The 19,401-nt window shown below is 40.7% G+C and overlaps 1 protein-coding gene across 1 annotated transcript in view; it reads left to right on the top strand.

Annotated features, from left to right (window-relative positions):
- POLR3B (RNA polymerase III subunit B) overlaps positions 1–19,401 on the top strand; it is a 109,877-nt gene that overhangs the window by 38,008 nt on the left and 52,468 nt on the right. Inside the window, exons 13-18 of the mRNA XM_061125448.1 lie at positions 6,998–7,159; positions 9,896–10,096; positions 12,483–12,645; positions 13,868–14,021; positions 17,009–17,083; positions 17,640–17,738. Coding sequence (XP_060981431.1) covers positions 6,998–7,159; positions 9,896–10,096; positions 12,483–12,645; positions 13,868–14,021; positions 17,009–17,083; positions 17,640–17,738 — 854 coding nt within the window. The remainder of the gene's footprint in view (positions 1–6,997; positions 7,160–9,895; positions 10,097–12,482; positions 12,646–13,867; positions 14,022–17,008; positions 17,084–17,639; positions 17,739–19,401) is intronic.

Raw genomic sequence — 19,401 nt, 5'->3', positions numbered from 1 at the left:
TGTTTCACCATAGATAGTATACATGCTGTTCTTTTGAAACATCCCACCCTCACCTTCTCCCACAGAGTTCAAAAGTCTGTTCTGTATTTCTGTGTCTCTTTTTCTGTTTTGCATATAGGGTTATCGTTACCATCTTTCTAAATTCCATATATATGTGTTAGTATGCTGTAATGTTCTTTATCTTTCTAACTTACTTCACTCTGTATAATGGGCTCCAGTTTCATCCATCTCATTAGAACTGATTCAAATGAATTCTTTTTAATGGCTGAGTAATATTCCATGGTGTATATGTACCACAGCTTCCTTATCCATTCATCTGCTGATGGGCATCTAAGTTGTTTCCATGTCCTGGCTATTATAAACAGTGCTGTGATGAACATTGGGGTGCACGTGTCTCTTTCAGATCTGGTTTCCTTAGTGTGTATGCCCAGAAGTGGTATTGCTGGGTCATATGGCAGTTCTATTTCCAGTTTTTTAAGAAATCTCCACACTGTTTTCCATAGTGGCTGTACTAGTTTGCATTCCCACCAACAGTGTAAGAGGGTTCCCTTTTCTCCACACCCTCTCCAGCATTTATTGCTTGTGGACTTTTGGATAGCAGCCATCCTGACTGGCGTGTAATGGTACCTCATTGTGGTTTTGATTTGCATTTCTCTGATAATGAGGGATGTTGAGCATCTTTTCATATGTTTGTTAGCCATGTGTATGTCTTCTTTGGAGAAATGTCTGTTTAGTTCTTTGTATGCCTATTATTTTTTGTGAACTGTCTGTAAGTGGTGTTCTGGTTTTGTCTGTTGCTGCATATCTATTGCAAAACTTAAGCCAACCACCATTGTCTTAAGTGGCTTAAGACAGCCACCATTTTGTTATAACTCACGATTTTGTGGGTCAGGAATTCAGGCAAGATCTAGCTGTGTAACTCTTCTGTATCACATGGAGCTCAGTTGGTTCTGCTGGAGGTGGTGGGATGCCTGGAAGGCTGGGCTCAGCTCCGTCTTGACCATGCCAGCACTGTGACATCAGAGTGGCTCAGGACTCAAGTGAGTTTCCCATGCACCGGAGAATCTGCGTGACCTTAATGAGTTCGTCTTAGAAGTCACATCTTCACTAACTTTATTGAAAAAAAGCAGTCACAGCCCTTGCCTGAATTGGGGCAGTAGGAGACATAGTAAGCAGAGATTTGGGCAGTTTATCTACATAATCTTGGGGTTTTCTCCCAAGATTAAGTGGGTAGTGGATTTGAGGATGTAAATTTTATTTGTGGTTATCTCCTTTCTGTGACTTTCCCCTCACTTTCCAGCTACTGTGGTGGCTGGTATTTTATCCCTCTGATCCTTCAATCCAGTACGACTGTGGGTCTTTCTCTGAGTTTTAGCTTCTAATGTCACCTGGACCCTTTTTGCTAATGTGTTCTACCCTTAGTTGAAAAGCCTTCAAAATGGAAATGCACTTTTGATAAGTATCACGTTTTCAGCAGTTTCTGTCTGCATTTACTCTCCAGTGCTGTCAAATAGTTTTAATATTTTGTCCAGAGTTTATAATTTTTATCAGCAAATGAGTCTGATAGGAGCTACTCCCATCAATTCTGAAACAGAACCATTCTAGTCTATTTTTATGACTTTCTGTTCCCCATCCCATTGATTTGTTTTCCGTGGTTAACATGGCTTAATGTCGTTTATTTTCTAATTTTTAACATAAACAGTAAAAGTACAAATGTTACATATAAGTTATGAAGGTGACAAATTAAATCAGCACCTCAAATCCACTACCAGCTTAAGTAATTCCTATTAATTGACCACTAATTGCCATTTCATTTACTTATATATTTCTTCCTTACTCTGTCCTTCTCTTTCTCCTACTATCCTGAATTTGTGTACTTATTGTTTTCTTTTTTATTGTATCATTTATTTAAAAGTTTTAAAATACTTTATTACAGTATAAGTTTTGCTTTTTTTTATTGAAGTATAGTTTATTTAGTGTTGTGTTTAAGATGTACAGCAAAGTGATTCAGTTGTGTGTGTGTGTGTGTGCTATATTTGTATTCCTTTTCGGATTATTTTCCATTTTAGGTTATTACAAGATACCGAATATACTTCCCTGTGCCACACAGCAGGCCCTTGTTGCTTATCTGCTTTATATATTGAGCATGTGTCTGTTAACCCTAACTCCCAATGTGTCTTCTCCCCAGCCTTTCCTTTTTGGTGACCATAAGTTTGTTTTCTGCATCTGTGACTGTATTTCTGTTTTGTAAATAGGTTCATTTGTACCATTATTTTAGATTCCACATGTGTCAAACTGAGTGAAGAAAGTCAGGCAGAGAAAAACAGCTATCATATGATATCACTTATATGTAGAATGTTTTCATTCTTTTACATGTAGCTGTCCTGTTTTCGCAACACAACTTATGGAAAAGACTTTTTTTTCCTCCATTGTGTGTTCTTAAATATGTTTGGCTGCACTGCATGATATGTGGGATCTTAGTCCCCCCCCCCCCCCCCCCCCCCCCCGCCCAGGGATCAGACTCACACCCCTTGCACTGGAAGTCTGGAATCATAACCACTGGCCTGCTGGGGAAGTTCACCTGTTCTCTATTCTTGCTTCCTGTGTCATAAGTTAACTGACCATGTGTGTGTGGGTTTATTTCCGGGCGTTCTGTCCTGTTCCAGTGATCTCTGTTTTTTATGCTAGTGCCATACTGTTTTGATTATCGTAGCTTTGTAGTATAGTCTGAATTCAGGGCGTCTGATTCCCTGAAGAAGCTCTGTTCTTCTTTCTCAACACTGTTTTTTATTAAAACAGTTCAATAGTTTCTCTCTTTAAATGTGGTGATTTAGTCGCTAAGTTGTGTCTGACTGTTGTGACTCCATGGACTGTAGCCTGCCAGGTTCCTCTGTCCATGGGATTCTCCAGGCAAGAATACTGGAGTAGGTTGCCATTTCCTTCTCAATGGGATCTTCCCAACCCAGGAATTGAACCCGGGTCTCTTCCATTGCAGGCAGATTCTTTACTGACTGGGGTAGAAGGGAAGCGCCATATCTTTTAAATAAAGCTTTCTTTAAAAATTGTTGTTTCTTAGTTTTGGCTGCACTGGGTCTCTGTTGCTGCACACAGTCTTTCTCTAGTGGTGGTGAGTAGGGCAGCTCTCTAGTTGCAGTGCGTGGGCTTCTCATCATGGTGGTTTCTCTTGTTGTGGAGCCCGGAGTCTAGATGTGCGCGCTTAGTTGCTCCTCGGCATGTGGGATCTTCTGGACCAGGGATTGAACCCATGCTCCCTGCATTCTCAGGTGAGCTCTTCACCCCTGGACCACCAGGGAAGTTCCCTTAGGATTGTTTTGGCTATTTGGGGTCTTGTTTCCAAACAAGTTTTAAGATGACTGGTTCTAGGTCTCTGAAAATTGCCATTGGTAATTTGATAGGGATTGCATTGAATCTATAGTTTGCCTTGGGTAATATGGTCGTTTTAACAGTATTGATTCTTCCAGTCTAAATGCTCAGTATTATTTTTGTATGTTTGAGTTTTATAAGAAAAGATTCACATCATATACATTCTCTTGCAACCTTTTTCTTCACTTAACATTGTTTTAAAGATTCATCTATATTGTTTCGTGTCACTGTATTTCACCTTCACATTCAGTGTGTAAAGGTATGATACATATGATAAATATCCCTTTATCCATCCTACTTATCAAGGCCATTGTATGATTTCTCTTTTTAAAAATAATTAAATTTGTTATTCATATCTTCTCGTGCCCATATGAAAGAGTTTCTGCAAATAGGATTGTCCAGTCATGGAATCAAGTTAAATCTTCAGCTTGACTGGAGAGTGTCAAACTAGTTTCCCAAGTATTTTTGTACATTACATTGTATGTAAGACCTGATGGTCTCTATCCCGTGACTTATTGTGAAAATTGAAAAATTTTTGTCTTGCCTAGGGGGTGCAAGGTGCTATCTCCTTGTGGGCTTAATTTGCATTTCCTTCATTGCTAATGAAGTTGAGTCTCTATGTTTCATATACTTAGTGATCATTTCTACTTTTTTCTTAAATATCTTTTGAGTTGTTTGATTTTCCTTATTAATTTTAAGATTTTTTTGGGTGTACTTTGGATCTAATTTTTTATGAGTTACATGTGTTGCTGGTATCTTCTTCCAGTCTGAATTTTTTTTTTTACTATTATGGGATCTTTTAATTATAGAAGTTTGTAATTTTAATTGTATTCAATTTTGTCAGTCCTTTCTTCTTTTCAGTTGTACTTCTTATACTTTAACCTTAAGCCTTTGTTATTTGTTCTTTAGTCCATCTGGAATGGATTTTTGTGTGTAGAGTGAAGTAAGGAAAGGAGTCTCATTTGTTTTTGAAATGAGTAACTGATTTTCCTAGCATCATTTATTTATAGTCTTTCATTTTCTTACAGATCTCAAATGCTAAATGCTAAAATGTTTTTACCATATAACAAATTTTAATGTATGTGTTGTTTACTTCTGGACTTTTTGTTCTGTTCATTGGTAAGTTTGTCTATACATTAATCAGTTCACTTGCCTTCATTTTCAGGACTATCTGTCTGCTCTAGAGTCTTAGCTTTTCCACATTAATTTTAGAGTTAGCCCCCATTTTCATTAAAAACCTGGGGATTTTGATTAGAGTTACATTGGAATTGTAGATCAATTTGGGGAAAACGAGTAATCTTAAAATAGTCTTCTCATCCATGAGTGTTTTCTTCATTTATTTAGGTTTTCTTTGATGTCTTTCAGTAAGGATTTGTAATTTTCTCCATGAAAGCCTTGCACCTCTTTTGTTAGGCTTACTCCTTAGTATGTTAGGGGTTTATTTTGGTAGATATTTGTAATATAAATATTAATAAGAAAACCTGAAACCTATATAAAAATTAGCTTCCATGTTTTAATCACACAACTTTGGCTATCAGTAGAAGTTAATCTGGTTTTATCTATGTCCTCTTCAACTCTTTTCCTACTTCCCCCATTCCACAAATTCAGTTGTTTAAATAAATCCAAACCATCAAATCATTTCAACATTTCAAATAATCAAATCACATTCTGTAAGTACTTAAAAATGTGTCTCTAAAAGATGCAGTTTTTAAAAATCAACATCATTTTCACACATAAAATTTTTAAAGAGTAATTGCTTAATGTCATTAAGCATCAATATCATCACTCATCAAATTTGAATATTATGTATTCAGATTTCCCTGATTTCTTTATATTGTTGTTTAAAGTAGGATTATTCAAATAGAATCCAAACATGTTTCACATATTGCATTCAGTTGATGTCTCTTAAATTCCTTTTGATCAATATGTATTCTGTGTCTGTCTGTCTGTCTTTGAAAAAACTGGACCTTTTTGGTTTTGCTTCTACCCCTCTCTCAATGTGAGTTACCTTTGCCTGGGATCCTCGGCAGAATGGTTTCCTGCCTTTTCTCCAGTGACTTAAGGGTTTCTTCTCATGTAAGAGGAAGTCCAGGGAAGTAGGTAGAGTTTTGCTGCTTGTTGCAACAAACGGGGCGTTCTCAGGTCTCCTTCGTCCTTCCAGTCTTTGCTGAGCACTCGTGGAATGAGCTTCTAAGTGTGGATCCTCTCGTGTCTGGATCTCTGAAGAATTCTCAGCTTTTGTGATCACTCACACTTGGCATTTTAGCAGCCCTTAAAAGTTTAGCTGATTTCTTCTTTATGGCACACCTCCACTCTGTCGTGCGTCCCGTCTCTCCTTGGAGAGGCTTGACACCTTTGCAGTTTAGTTCCCCTGGTTGCCTTACAACTTACCTCTTTGTTAGAGTCAAGAAATTTTATGATTTTGTGGATGATTCATCTTTTTAAAAAAAGATTATCAGGGTGGGAAGGATGTTGTCTTATGGCTTTCTACATTCCAGGTGGAAGCAGAACTTGCAAAATCTCTGAAGCTTTCTCCTTCCCCTCCAAGGTGTAGTCTCCAACCTGATTTTTATGGTGTTTGTGTCTTGCCTTTTCATTTTGCCTACTAGTTATCCTTCCTAAACAATATAGCTGATTATTGTGCTGGGTTATGAACCCTGTATAGAGTCACATCATATATACTCTTTTGGGTCTGGCTTCTTTCACTCAATATTATATTTTTAAGATTTAGCCATGATTTTGTGGACAGTTATTTTTTTGTCCATTTTCAGTGCTCTGTAGTATTCTGTCATTTAAGTATACTACAGTTTGTCTAACTAAATAGTATTTATATGGTGTCCAGTTTTTAACTGATGCAAATGGTGCTGCTTTGAACATCTTGTATATGTACCGTGATGCACATACAGACATTTCTGTAGGGTAGTGATTCTCAAGGGTACCCTTCCCCCACCAGCAACAGTGGCATTCCTAGGAACTTGTTAGAAATGAAAATTCTTGGGCTCTACTGTAGACTTACAGAATCAGATACCAGAGGGGTATGGCCAGCAATTTGTGTTTTAATAATCCCTCAGTGTGATTACATGCAAGTTAAAGTTTGAGAATCATGGCTATAGAGGATGTACTTACGAGAGGAACTTTGGGGCCTTGGGATGGGCAGAAAACTACAAACTGATTGTTAGTGGTTATACCAGTTCACATTTTTACCAGAGATGCAGGAAGGTTCAAATGGCACCCATCCTTGGTGCTGTCAGAATTTTTAACATTAAGTCTTCTCCGTTGATCTTTTGTGGGTTTTAATAGTCTTTATTTGTAAAGTTAAAAATTAGGTCAGTGGAAACTTAGTCTGGGAGTAGCTGGTTAAATGTCTTTGAATGCAGGGATTGTGTCATCGTCTTCGCTCATATTCTCAACATCAAGCATAGTGATAAGCACATATATAAGTATGTGTTTATCATGTTGAATTTTTAAAATGTGTTTTTCCCAGTATTAAGCAGTTTTTCCATCAGTTTTTTTAAACAAAGTTTAATAAAGACCTAAACTTTAGGTCTTTAGGTCTTTAAATAAGCTAGTGATTGCATTTTGAAAGTTCACCATATGCTTTTTTTTTCTTTAGCTTTTATCTCTTCTTTTTGAAGATTTGTTCAAAAAATTTAATTCTGAAATGAAGAAGATTGCAGATCAGGTGATTCCTAAGCAAAGAGCAGCCCAGTTTGACGTTGTGAAACACATGCGTCAGGACCAGATTACCAATGGCATGGTGAATGCCATTTCAACCGTAAGTCTCTGATCCCTCGGGCAGAGTTTTGTAACTTACTTATACATCTGTTCAGTGGGAAATTTAAAGTATTTGGAGAATCTAGGTGGGGAGAAAAAAATAGATATATATATGTATTTGAGGATGCTACAAGTCACAAATTTTCTTCTTTGAAATAGTCTACATTCGAAATCAGTAGAAATTTTGCTGCTATATGACTTTATTGCTAAATTATAGTTCCTGTTACAATTTACTGAGGCAATAAGGAAATAGATACACTCTTCTATAAAGGAAAAAATCTTTTAGTTTAACCCTTAATAACCATTCTTTCAATGGATACTTTCCCCCACTTTTTTCTATAATAAAGCTGACATATTGCAAGTAGGTTTACTAATGACAACTTTTGTCTGAAGCAGTGTAAAATGTTTCATTGCATTGTAGGTTCATAGTCCTCAAAGGGCTCTCAGCTGTTCTCATGTGAGCAGTGAATTCAGGCCTCAGCAGCTGCTGTGTATTCAGGGCCTCTGGCTGTTCATCAGGGGTTATCAGATAGGTTTTTGCTCCCTTTCTTAAAGCATAACATCTATAGGTCTATCTGATAAAGTCTGGTTCACGTTTTGTATGCCAGACATAAAATTAGTTTTATGGATGGGATTTGGTCCCAACAAAAGAAGAGTGTATCTGCAGCTGACTTGCCACCCTGTCTGACTTGAGAAATGTGCAGCAGGTCTGTGTGAGCGGCCCCCACCATGACGGATCCATCCAGACTGGAGGGGGCCCGGCCCCTGTGCCTCTCTGGGCCCGTCACACTCGCGGGGCCCAAACTTGTCTGGAAGTAGATTCCTGGATATTTGAAAAGAAGCCTCCATAGAGCACTTGAACACACTTCTGTTAGAGTGACTTTGCCTTGCTTTCTGACGCTCTACTTTCAGGTCAGAATAGCTGTTTTGAGTAGTTGCATTGCCCCCAAATGACACCCTGTTAACTCTGGGCGCAGACTGCTAATTAGGAAAATCAGTAGTGGGCCTTGTTGTGGGTGAAGGCCAGTCTGTAGGCAACTAGAGAAAGATGGGTTCAGCCGTTGAGACTTCCCCTTCCAGTGCAGGGGTGTGGGTTCAGTTCCTGGTCAGGGACCTAAGATCCCAAGTGTCTAGTGGTCAAAAAACTAGAAATAGAACAGAAGCAATATCGTAACAAATTCAGTAAGACCTAAAAAGTGGTCCACATAAAAAAATCTTAAAAATTGTGAGTGTTGCCATATGTAGAACATTTTCAACAAATAAATTTTCTCAGAGGAGCAGTTTTAGACCCTTTGTCTGTTTCTCCTCTCTCCCTTTTTTAAAAAAAGAATATTGGAACAAATTATCTTGCTGAATGTCTTGACTTTATCCCCATCTACTTCTTATCTGCCAGCAGCTGCTTAGTTCTGTACCGAATGTTTATTTATCTTCCTTGCTCTTTTTGGTCATAAGTCAGTTTACGAGGTTCATTCTCATCCAAAGCATAAAAGGAGTTAACTGAATAAGCAATATGAGGAGGAGTTAACTTGTGAGAAACGTGTTTGCTGTTTCTGTGCTTTGTAACGCATTGTTTCTTCCTAGGTTTTAGCTTTTTTCCACTCTATCAAAAGTTTTTGAAGTGATCTTCACTGTAATAATGACTAAACTTTAATTTGTGAGGAGCTCCTCTGAAGTCACATATTTAAATTCAAACAGATGAGTTTTTCTACCGTGAAGGATTTTAATCTGGGATCTGGGAATCCTCCCCTGAAATTGAATTAAAAATTTGTGTTTGTGGTCCTGTGTGCATTTTTCTCAAGAGAACAGTCATAGCTTTCATCAGATTATCAAAAGGAAAATGAAGAATCACTATTTAGCAGGTGTAATTTTCTTCCCCTTTGAATCAGAAATATTGAGTCAATAATTTTTTGACATTTTATTTTCTACTTTGTTCTTTCTTTGCATACTATTTTCTTTTAATTCAGGTTACCATGAGTTGAAAATTTGATTCCTAACCTTAATCTTTAAATTATCCTTGAGAATATTTAATGTGTACAATTAATGCTTCTATAAAATAATATATTTAATGTATTTCAGTACTTCTAGTGCATTTGAAGTAAATTTAAGGCTTAAGATTTATTTCATATAAATCTATTTTAAGATTGACATGATAACCAAAGAAGATATATTTATTAATGTGAATATGTGCAATTTTTAGCCTTGATTAAGAAGCCTATACTTATTCATTTTCCCTGATAACTGCTATTAGAGTCTTTTTTTTTTTTTCTATTGCTATATTTTTCTTTAATTAAAACTAATTTTGGAAGGCATCCAGATAATGGCACATTCCAACATGAAATTATCTCTTTGTGCTACAGGCTCATTTTACCTTAAATAAGTGTAGAAATTGGTAGTATTCTCTTAGTTAGCTTATTGCTTCCAGTGAAAATCTCTGGTTGAACTGGCTTGTTCAGAATGTAATTAGTTCTTTAGAAAATACCTGCTCTGATGTGATAATGTCAATCCACTGAAGCATTCCGAGGTGGTTGCTAGATATAGGTAATAGTCATTAAATTGCTGGAAAACCCCAGTGAGTAACCTGGCTAGATTTTAATTGTGATGTTTTGATTTCAGACTATGTATCATGACTCTGATTTCACAGACAAGCAGTCCCTGTGCAGAGCCTCTCAGAACGACTGCAGGGTGTCAAGCAGCACAGGTGGTCCCGGGTGGTCTCATGTCTCTCCTCTCTCTCCAGGGCAATTGGTCTCTAAAGAGATTTAAAATGGATCGCCAGGGGGTGACTCAGGTGCTGTCTCGCTTGTCATATATATCCGCCTTGGGCATGATGACGAGAATCTCTTCCCAGTTCGAAAAAACAAGAAAAGTGAGTGGTCCTCGATCCCTCCAGCCATCCCAGTGGGGCATGCTGTGCCCTTCAGACACTCCTGAAGGAGAGGTAAGGTCCCTGAGGGTCTCCACTGTGTCAGAGGTGATGGCTGTTCTGCTCCTGCCCCGTTCCCCGGGCTGTATCCTCTCTGGGGTCACCCATTTATCTTCCAGAGAAGTGTTGATGCAGCATGTGAGGACATCAGTGTCATTCCCAAACAGTACCTCCAGAGGCCTTTGATTTACTATTAATAGCTCACCGAAAGAGCGGATTCCCTGGTGGCCCAGAGGTAAAGAATCCGCCTGCAATACGAGAGACCTGGCTTCAATCCTTGGGTTAGTAAGGTGTCCTGGAGATGGGTATGGCCACTCACTATAGTATTCTTGCCTAGAGAATTCCATGGACAGAGATGCCTGCCAGGGTACAGTCCAGTGGTTGCAAAAGACCGAGACGCAACTGAGTAATGCTTTTACTTTCTTTTCTCACCTAAAGAGACATATGGGCCAGATTTTCTTGCCTGTTTTATTTTATCCCAAGAGTCAAACCACTCAATGAATAGGGAATAAGAATAGGAAGGAAAATTGGGAGACTCATCACCTTTGCTCACGAGAAGCTCTTTTTAAACAACTCCTTATTTTCCTTGACTCTTCTTAGAGGACATCAAAGTCACAACTGCAGCCAACCAGTAGAATACAGTCCAAGACTTAAAGTGGGTTCCTGCCACGTATATAGGAAACATAAGCAGTTACCTAAACACTAAACCAAGGAGTTTGAAGGGCTTTACATCACGATACCACCTACTTCCTGTGTAATGGCTCTTTCTCCCTTGTGTTAGCTATCACTGGTTTCACTTGATCTTATTCCTTCTCGCTTGTAAACTTCTGGTGGAAGGAACCATGTTAGGTTCACCATTGTATCCCAGGCTCCTTAGTCCAGAACCTCATTCTGAGTAGAGGTCCCATAAATATATGCTGAATGAATAAATTAGTTAATTAGGACAAGTAAAAGATGTATGTTCCGAAGTAGGAATTTGTTATGACTTGGGAGAGGTAAAAAATAGAAGTCCATACAGGGTTATAATTTTTAGAAATTATCATTTTTCTCCTAATTTATTTTAAACCATATGGAAATTCCTGCTAAAATTGTGCTGCTTGTCAAATTTGCCTAGTTTATACATCTTGAGCTTTGGAACACCAAGTTTCCCAGAGCTTCCTTCAGCTAATCTCAATAAAGAAACTTTTGTATATCACTACAGAAGATGGTTTTTAAGAATTAAAGATGTAATCTTTACATATCACATGTGTCTCAAGTGGCTTTTTTTTCTTAATTTGTTGTGTTAAGTCCTTGTTTATATTTGCTTTAAATTTTTTTCTTTGGTTGTATAGAAGTTTAAAAGAATTTTTTTTTTTCATTTCCTTTTTACTTTGGAATAATCTTAGACATACAAAAAAATTCCAAAAGTAGTGCAGAGAGTTTCCATGATCGTTCACCTAGATTCCCTAAATGTGATGTCTTATGTAACTGTAGTACATAATTATACTTATCAACCTCATGAAATTAGCGTTGGTAACAGTATTGTAGTCTCTAGACCTTATTCAGATTTGGCCAGTTGTCCTGCCATGTTTCTTCTGATCCCAAGATTGCACTTTCAGTTGTTAGGTTTCCTTAGTCTCTTAATCTGGAGCAGTTTGTTCAGTCTTTCTTTATTTTTTAAGACCAAGAAGCTTATAGAGTACTGGCCAGTTACTTTGCAGACTCTCTCTTATTTCAGGCCAGAAGTTTTATGTTCATGTATTCACAATTATCAGTGTTTTCCTTTACTCTTTTAGACAGCATCATCTTAATGACTATGATATACTATTGTTGGGAAATGACAATTTAGGTAAATCAGTTTCTTTGGGGAGGGAACATTTATAATGCCATCATCATTTCCAGTTCAAATAGTACTGAGCATTTCTGTGGCTAAATCTATGTTTATATCCTCGCTCGTGACTTTAGTGTCACTTCCTCTGAAATAAAGGTAGGTGTATCCTTCAGGTGGAGAAGGCAATGGCAACCCACTCCAGTACTTTTGCCTGGAAACTCCCATGGATGGAGGAGCCTGGTAGGCTGCGGTCCATGGGGTCGCTAAGAGTCAGACACGACTGAGCGACTTCACTTTCACGCATTGGAGAAGGAAATGGCACCCCACTCCAGTGTTCTTGCCTGGAGAATCCCGGGGACGGGGGATCCTGGTGGGCCGCCGTCTGTGGGGTCGCACAGAGTCAGACACGACTAATGCGACTTAGCAGCAGCAGCAGCATCCTTCAGGCTTTGTATGACCCTCCGAAGTGTCCCCTGTGAGGCCGCACCGCTGTGCTTTGCTGCCAGCAGAATGGTGAGCTATATTCAGACACAGACCGTGTTTTGTGTTGTTCATGTTCATTCTTAGACATGATTATCTTTTGTTTTTTAGGCATGTGGTTTGGTTAAAAACTTGGCCCTTATGACACACATCACGACTGACATGGAAGATGGACCCATTGTCAAATTAGCCAGTAACTTGGGAGTAGAAGATGTGAACTTACTGTGTGGGGAAGAGCTCTCTTACCCAAATGTGTTTCTCGTCTTCCTCAACGGTGAGTCTGTTGGGGAGGCATGTTGATCCTAAATGATCTGTGGGGGGAGGGGAAGGAATTGACTATGTATTTAAAGCACAAATACACTTTTAATTCTGCAGTCAGACTCTCTGCCACTGAGCTCTACTCCCTGAACATACCTTAGTTCTGGACCCAGGTTGACCTTAGCTGAAAGGTAGAAAAAATGGTAACAAACACTTGTTCCGTTGACCGGGTCACCCAGGTTCTGAGATGATGTGGCTGTCAGAGCGAAAGATAAACGTGCAGAGGCCCTGTGGCAGCTGCCAGTGTATCCACAGTGGAACGAGGTTCAGCACAATATCCTTAAGTTCAAGTTAAATATGTGAGGCCTTCTGCAGAAGTAATCAGGTCAGCCCTTAGAGTGAGATGACTTGTCTTCAGCCACGGAGTGAGCGAGTGTCAGCAGGCTCTGCAGGAGGGCCCCTTTCCTCCTGCTCCAGCTCCACCTGCTGCTCTCACACCCCTCCCCATCCCCTCAGGGTCCTCCAGAGATGCTGCAGCAGGTGTGGCTTGGTGGCTGGGCGTCTGTCCCCTCCCTGGGGAGCTGCACGTGCTCGTCCTCACCTCAGCCCCCATATCTTCTCCCCCTCCTTCCCGCTCTGGGGGGGCTTCACCATCTACTGTGAAGGCTGGTAGGAAGGAAACGGGGCCGTTCAGTGCCTGCCTGGTCAGTGCATTCTGGCAGCTCACGCTGAGTGTGACCTTGCCCCTCAGGTTCACCCAGCACCTCCTGGGAGCCCAGGTCTGTCTGCTGCATCTCTCAGATAATGACAACAGTAGCAGCTTCATGATAGCAATCACTCAGTGCTGTGTCCAGCTCCAAGTGCTCTACAGGAGGTCAGCTCATTTAACCCTCACATCAGCACAGTAGAAGTGATAGAGCCAGGGTTCAGCTCCAGGGCTCTGGAGCCCAAGTTCATGGACCTGCATAGTGCTGACAGAGGAGACAGACTGACTTTACCAGCGATACGCAGCCAGCGTGTGGTAGGCCAGCTCTGGATTTGAGTTCCCTGGATGCCCTTGACCCCTCCACCCCCCACTCTGTTGCTCCCTCCAGCCTTGCAGACTGGCTGCAGGCTTAGTAACGGTATTTCCAAATGACTGCTCACTGCTGGTGATTGTTTTTATTGAGTAGATATTTTAAATCCATTAGATGTACTTTTTATTTCAATCTTGAACATTCTTTCTTCTTTCTGCTTAGGTAACATCCTGGGTGTCATTAGAGATCACAAGAAGCTGGTGAATACATTTCGACTGATGCGAAGAGCAGGCTATATCAATGAGTTTGTTTCCATCTCAACAAATCTGACAGATCGATGTGTCTATATTTCCTCTGATGGAGGAAGACTGTGCAGGTAGGTGTGGCTGGATCTCTTTATTTACTTTTGAAAGAAATGGACTTGTTTTGATTTTAGAAGTTGCTTTAAACTCTTTCATTGTTAAGATAAATTTAATTCAGTTAGCAAACACCTCATGAATATGCGTCTTGGCTACTGGGGATTCAGAGATTAATGGGAGTCAGTCTCTGCCCTCAGAGAACTCAGTCTGCTGGGAAAGGCAGAAATAATTAGTAATAACAACCAACTATGCGAGTAGTAAGTGCCAGCCATTATGTATTATCTTAACAGATCCTCTGTCTGTAAGGCTTTAGCCACATTCAACCCTATGAGGTTGGATTATTATTTTCATTTAACAAATGAGATACTGGGATTTGGTGAGACTAAGTAAATTACCCAAAGCCAGATAGTGGTGGAGTCTTTTTTTACTGGAAAGTTCTTAGAATTCATTTGACTTCAGTAATCCTGATTTTACCCACTCTATTCTGATTGCTCTGATCTGAGCTTTAAAGGATGCATGCAGACTTCCCTGGTGGTCCAGTGGCTAAGACTCTGAGCTCCCAGTGCAGGGGGCCCAGGTTTGATCCCTGGTCAGGGACTAGATTCTGCATGCTGCAACTAGGACCCAGTGCAGCCAAATAAATAAATAAACTAAAAATAAACATTTAAAAAAAACTAAGTAAAATAAACAAAAGCCCAAATCCTTTGGGGAAACAAAGCAGGGGGGTGGGGGGGTGTTGAGTACTGTTGCTTTAAAGGATAGAGGAGGGAAGGAAGAAGGCTAAGCAATGCAAGAAAGAAAACATGGCAGCCAGAGAGATGACACCACATTCGCCCCTTAGAGGAGCGGGTGCCTTGTGTTCGCTCAGCGGTGTTTAGGGCCTCCTTTGTCCAGAGGCGGGGACACAGAGACCGGTATGACGTGGTGTCTGGTGCTTTGGGGTACGCAGGGACCTCCGCTGCGGATGTCACCTTGTTTCCCAGGCCTGCACTCAGTTCACCAGGGTCTCTCCTTGGGGGCCTCGTGGTGTGAGGGCACGAGTCGCTGAGCTCGCAGTGGTTGGGGAGCTGGCAAGTCTGACAGCTGGGAACGTGGACTGCCTTTGCCCCTGTCTGTCCAGCCTCCCTTTCTCCTTCCGGTCGCTCTCCTTGTTTCCCTTAGGCTTGTGCTTCCCCACTGGCAGTCTTCTTGGGTTGGTCAGTCAGATGCTCTCTCTTGCTCAGCCGAAGACCAGGCATATGACCCAAGCCAGGCCAGGCAGGCTCTCTCCAGAGAGCTTGAATCCCAAGGAGAAAACTGAGAGCAAGACGTGGTCAGCACAGATTCGTCCTGACAGCAGTGCGTGCAAGACACTGCCCACCCCCCTCCTTTCGGGGTCTTTGGTGCTTTGGCTCTTAGCGCCTTTTCTTTCTGAGGCTGAGCCTTGCACCCTTTTCTTTCATTCTTTTCTAGTAAGTTTTGAGCCTTTTAGTAAATTCCTTAAAATTTTCTTCTTCTTCTTACTTTTTAGTAAACTTTGTCTTTGCTTAAATTAGCCAGCGTTGGTTCCTATTCTCTGTGATCAAAAAGCCCTAATTGAAGCTTATACCCATGTTTGAATCCTAATATTCCACTTGTTGACTCATGTGACTCTTGAGTTTATTACTTAAGTCTCTGGGCCTTGATTTTCCTCATCAGTAAAAATGTAAATAACAGTGCCTTCCTAGGATTGATACAAGGTGTGGTAAGTGCCTTGTAGGATGCTAGGCAAACACGGGGTACTTAATTATAGCCACTAACATGGTCCAGTTAAGGGTGGGGAAAACACTGACATTTTCTCAATTACTCTTTTTTAAGACATTTCACTACACCCAATATAATATGGCATAGCCTAAAAAGAAAACTAATTCCTTTTTAGAAGTGATTTTATAATGACCCCACAGAGATCTGGCAGGAAGAATTAGTAGAATTTGTGGAATAAAGTGAACGGTGACTGAGGTGGCTAAGTGCAGCCCCTTCCCTCGCCTGTCCCCGCTCTGTCAGCACCTCTCAGCCTCTTGTCCTGAGCTAAACTGCAAGCCCCCTGGGGAGGGCAGGGCTCCTGCTTCCCTGGTGGGAGGAGCAGCCAGGACTTCGAGCCATTTTCAGCCCTTGTTTCCCCCTTTTGTAATCGTGCAGCCCCTCCTCTCTGCTCTCTGCAGGTGCGCGTCAGTCCCGAAGGTCGAGTGCATGCCGGCCTCTGGCTCCCCTGCGAGAACCGCTTGTCCACATAGCAACAGCCCTTGACCTTCCGAGCCGCGCGCCGTCCTTTGTGTCCGCGTTTCCTCGCGGAGGCGGAGCCCTCAGAGGCTGGTTCCCACTGACAGTTACAGGTTAATCTGTCAGAACGTGTGGACCGAGGCGCTCTGCCTTACTTAAACCCATGACATCACCAAACATCACAGAGTGAGAAGGCTTTATTCTCTGTCCGCCCATACCCACTCTTTGGTTGTACGTAGCTTTAGGTACCCTGCTCCTGTCGTCCGCTAGTGTTACCCTGAAGCAAAAGCAGTGTAGGCCGCTGGCGGTCATCAGACCTTCACTAAAAACGCCACTGTTTCTCTCAGTGACTTTTGTCTCTGACTGCTGACCTCTCCATATTCCCAGTATGAAATCAGGAGACATGTTTGGTATGATGAATGCATTTACCAAAACATATGATATTTAAGGTATTGAAGTTTTGGGGTTGTTTTTTTTTTTTTTGCTAGACTTTATCAAGTATTATTTCACATTGCTTTCTCATTCAGAACCCAATACTTCCAAAGATACTTGGATGAAATAACCATGTGTGAACATGTGCCTGTGCATGGGCTGGTGTATGTGAAAGAGAAAATAGGCCCCTGTGATCTCACACTTGTAAAAAATACCTGGTGTCCTCAAACAATCCAGAAACAGGTCTATAGCTTCCCTCACTTCACTACAGTGGATTTATTGGTTTTATTCTTCTGTTGAACTATTGCTGTAAAGCGGTTTTTTTCTCTTCCAGACCCTATATAATTGTAAAGAAACAGAAACCTGCAGTCACAAATAAGCATATGGAAGAGCTGGCTCAGGGGTACAGGTAAGTAGCCAAAAGCAAAGCTCCTCAGTCTCCTTAAGACTCATTTATATCATCTAAATGGAAGTAATGGTGTTTGACCTGAGCATTTATAAAAAGCATATTTTCATTTTTAGTCTCTTAATTCCTCTCTACCAAATATAACCACCTGTTAAAAACCTTTTCTCTATGTGAGCTTGCTTGGACATGATAAAAATGTTTATCAGTTTAGATAATGCAGGTTATAGAATGATGGTGTAAATCAGCACAGATGAAGTAGTAGGAGAAAGTTACGTTGATGTAGATACTGGGTCTCTCATCAAATAGGACTTTTTAAATCGTAAAAGGTATTTGTAGAAGCGGGACCAGATTAATAAGAATCACAGCTTTTTCTAATATTTTGGTGATTTGTGATAACTGTGGTCTAAGAATAACATGTTTCAAGTATCCCCGTGTATTGATACCTTTTGGGAGAGAAGGATGCTTTGAGGCTAAGTGAAAGCGCATATCTTCCATTATTGCATATAAAATATGGCAGCAAAATGCTTTTTAAGTGTCCATTTCACCAATATTTTCTCAGGAATTTTGAAGATTTCTTACATGAGAGTCTGGTTGAATACTTAGATGTGAATGAAGAAAATGACTGTAACATCGCACTCTATGAACATACAATTAATAAGTAAGTAGGATCCATAGCAGCCATAATTAAAACCTGTTCTGATGTTAGACACAGCCTCCTTTTTTCATTTCATCTTCAGTTCTGTTGTGTATTCTTAGTAGGAACTGTTAAGAGTATTCTGTTTTATAATGAAGCATAATCCATTGCTCATTCCAAGAGTATCACAGAACTGCTAACAAATAATCTTTAGATTTAATTATCCTTCCTTTTCATTTTACACATAGTGTGTGTGTGTTTTTTAAAAGGAATTGCTTCTCTACTTTGATAACTGACAAAAATTGAACTAATGAATCAGGCTATGTAATGGTGTTTTTATCTCTCAGGGTTGATTTTGTCAGTGGATATCTGAATTCCTGTTGTCAGTGCAGAAATTCCCTATGTTGTTTTGCTGTAAATGTGCAATATTGACATGAAATGTTAATGTGTCCACAGTGTTTCTTCTAGAACAATGATATTTTTAAAAATATCTGTGTTCCATTTGAAATACATTAAAAGACATTTATATCATTTGCTGTCTGATGCTTGTGGCTAAGGTACCACTTTGGGCTTTTCTGATAGCTCATTCGGTAAAGAATCCGCCTTCAATACAGAAGACCAGGGTTTGATTCCTGGGTCAGGAAGATCCCCTGGAGAAGGAAATGGCAGTCCACTCCAGTATTCTTGCCTGAGAAAATCCCATGAACAGAGGAGCCTGGCAGGCTACAGTCCACGGGATTGCAAGAGTCGGATGTGACTTAGAAACTATACCACCAACATACCAGTTACCTAAAATGAGAATTTTTGCAGTTATATTGTTAAATAGTTAATACTGCCACCTGATAACTATTTATGTCTTCAATCAGGAAAGCACTTTTCTGTTTTCTGCTGCCAGATTAAATGTACCATTTTATTTTTGTCTTACTATAATTTAGTAAATAATGCTTTTCAGTCAGTTTTTCATTCTTAAATGTGTGAATCTCTCAAAGTACAATTTTTATACCCCTCATTTCAAGATTGACTGAGTGTAAAGGAGAACTGTTAAATGATGGAGGTGGTTTAGTCACTAAGCCATGTCTGACTCTTGCGATCCCACAGACTGTATCCCGCCAGGCTCCTCTGTCCATGAGGTTTTCCAGGCAAGAATACTGGAGTGGGTTGCCATTTCCTTTTCCAGGGGAATCTTCCTAACCCAGGGATCAAACCCGCGTCTCCTACATGGGCAGGCAGGTTCTTTACCCCTGAGCCGCCAGGAAATCCTCCATCATCGTTACTCAGGCCCAAAACCTCAGTTTCAGCTTTGCCTCCTCTTCTGCCCTGCACCCACATTTAATCACTTAACACACCATGTGGACTTTCCAAGTATACTTGGAATTTGAGCTCTCCTTCACATGGCAGGCTGCTGCCGTTGCTTGTCTGGACCCTTGCAAAAGGCTTCTGATTAGGTTTGCACCTGTTCTTACGTAGCCTGTTCTTCAAGGATCAGAATGCTCTTGTCCCTGCTCTTCTCAGCCCCGTCCCCCACCCCCGACCCCACCACCACCTCCAGTGGCTTCCCCTCTCCCTCTGCAGTCCCTGCGGAGGCCTTCACGATCCTACACGGAACCTGTGCTGCTGCGTCGCCTCCTCCTTCACTCTGCTGTGACCACACTGGCCTTGCCTTCACGTTCCTGCCCCAAGCCCTCTG

The sequence above is a fragment of the Dama dama genome, chromosome 22 (genome assembly GCF_033118175.1).
Source record: "Dama dama isolate Ldn47 chromosome 22, ASM3311817v1, whole genome shotgun sequence".
NCBI classification, from domain to species: Eukaryota; Metazoa; Chordata; class Mammalia; order Artiodactyla; family Cervidae; genus Dama; species Dama dama.
Note: the sequence above shows the minus strand (reverse complement) of the source record. Positions and strands in the feature narration are given on the sequence as shown.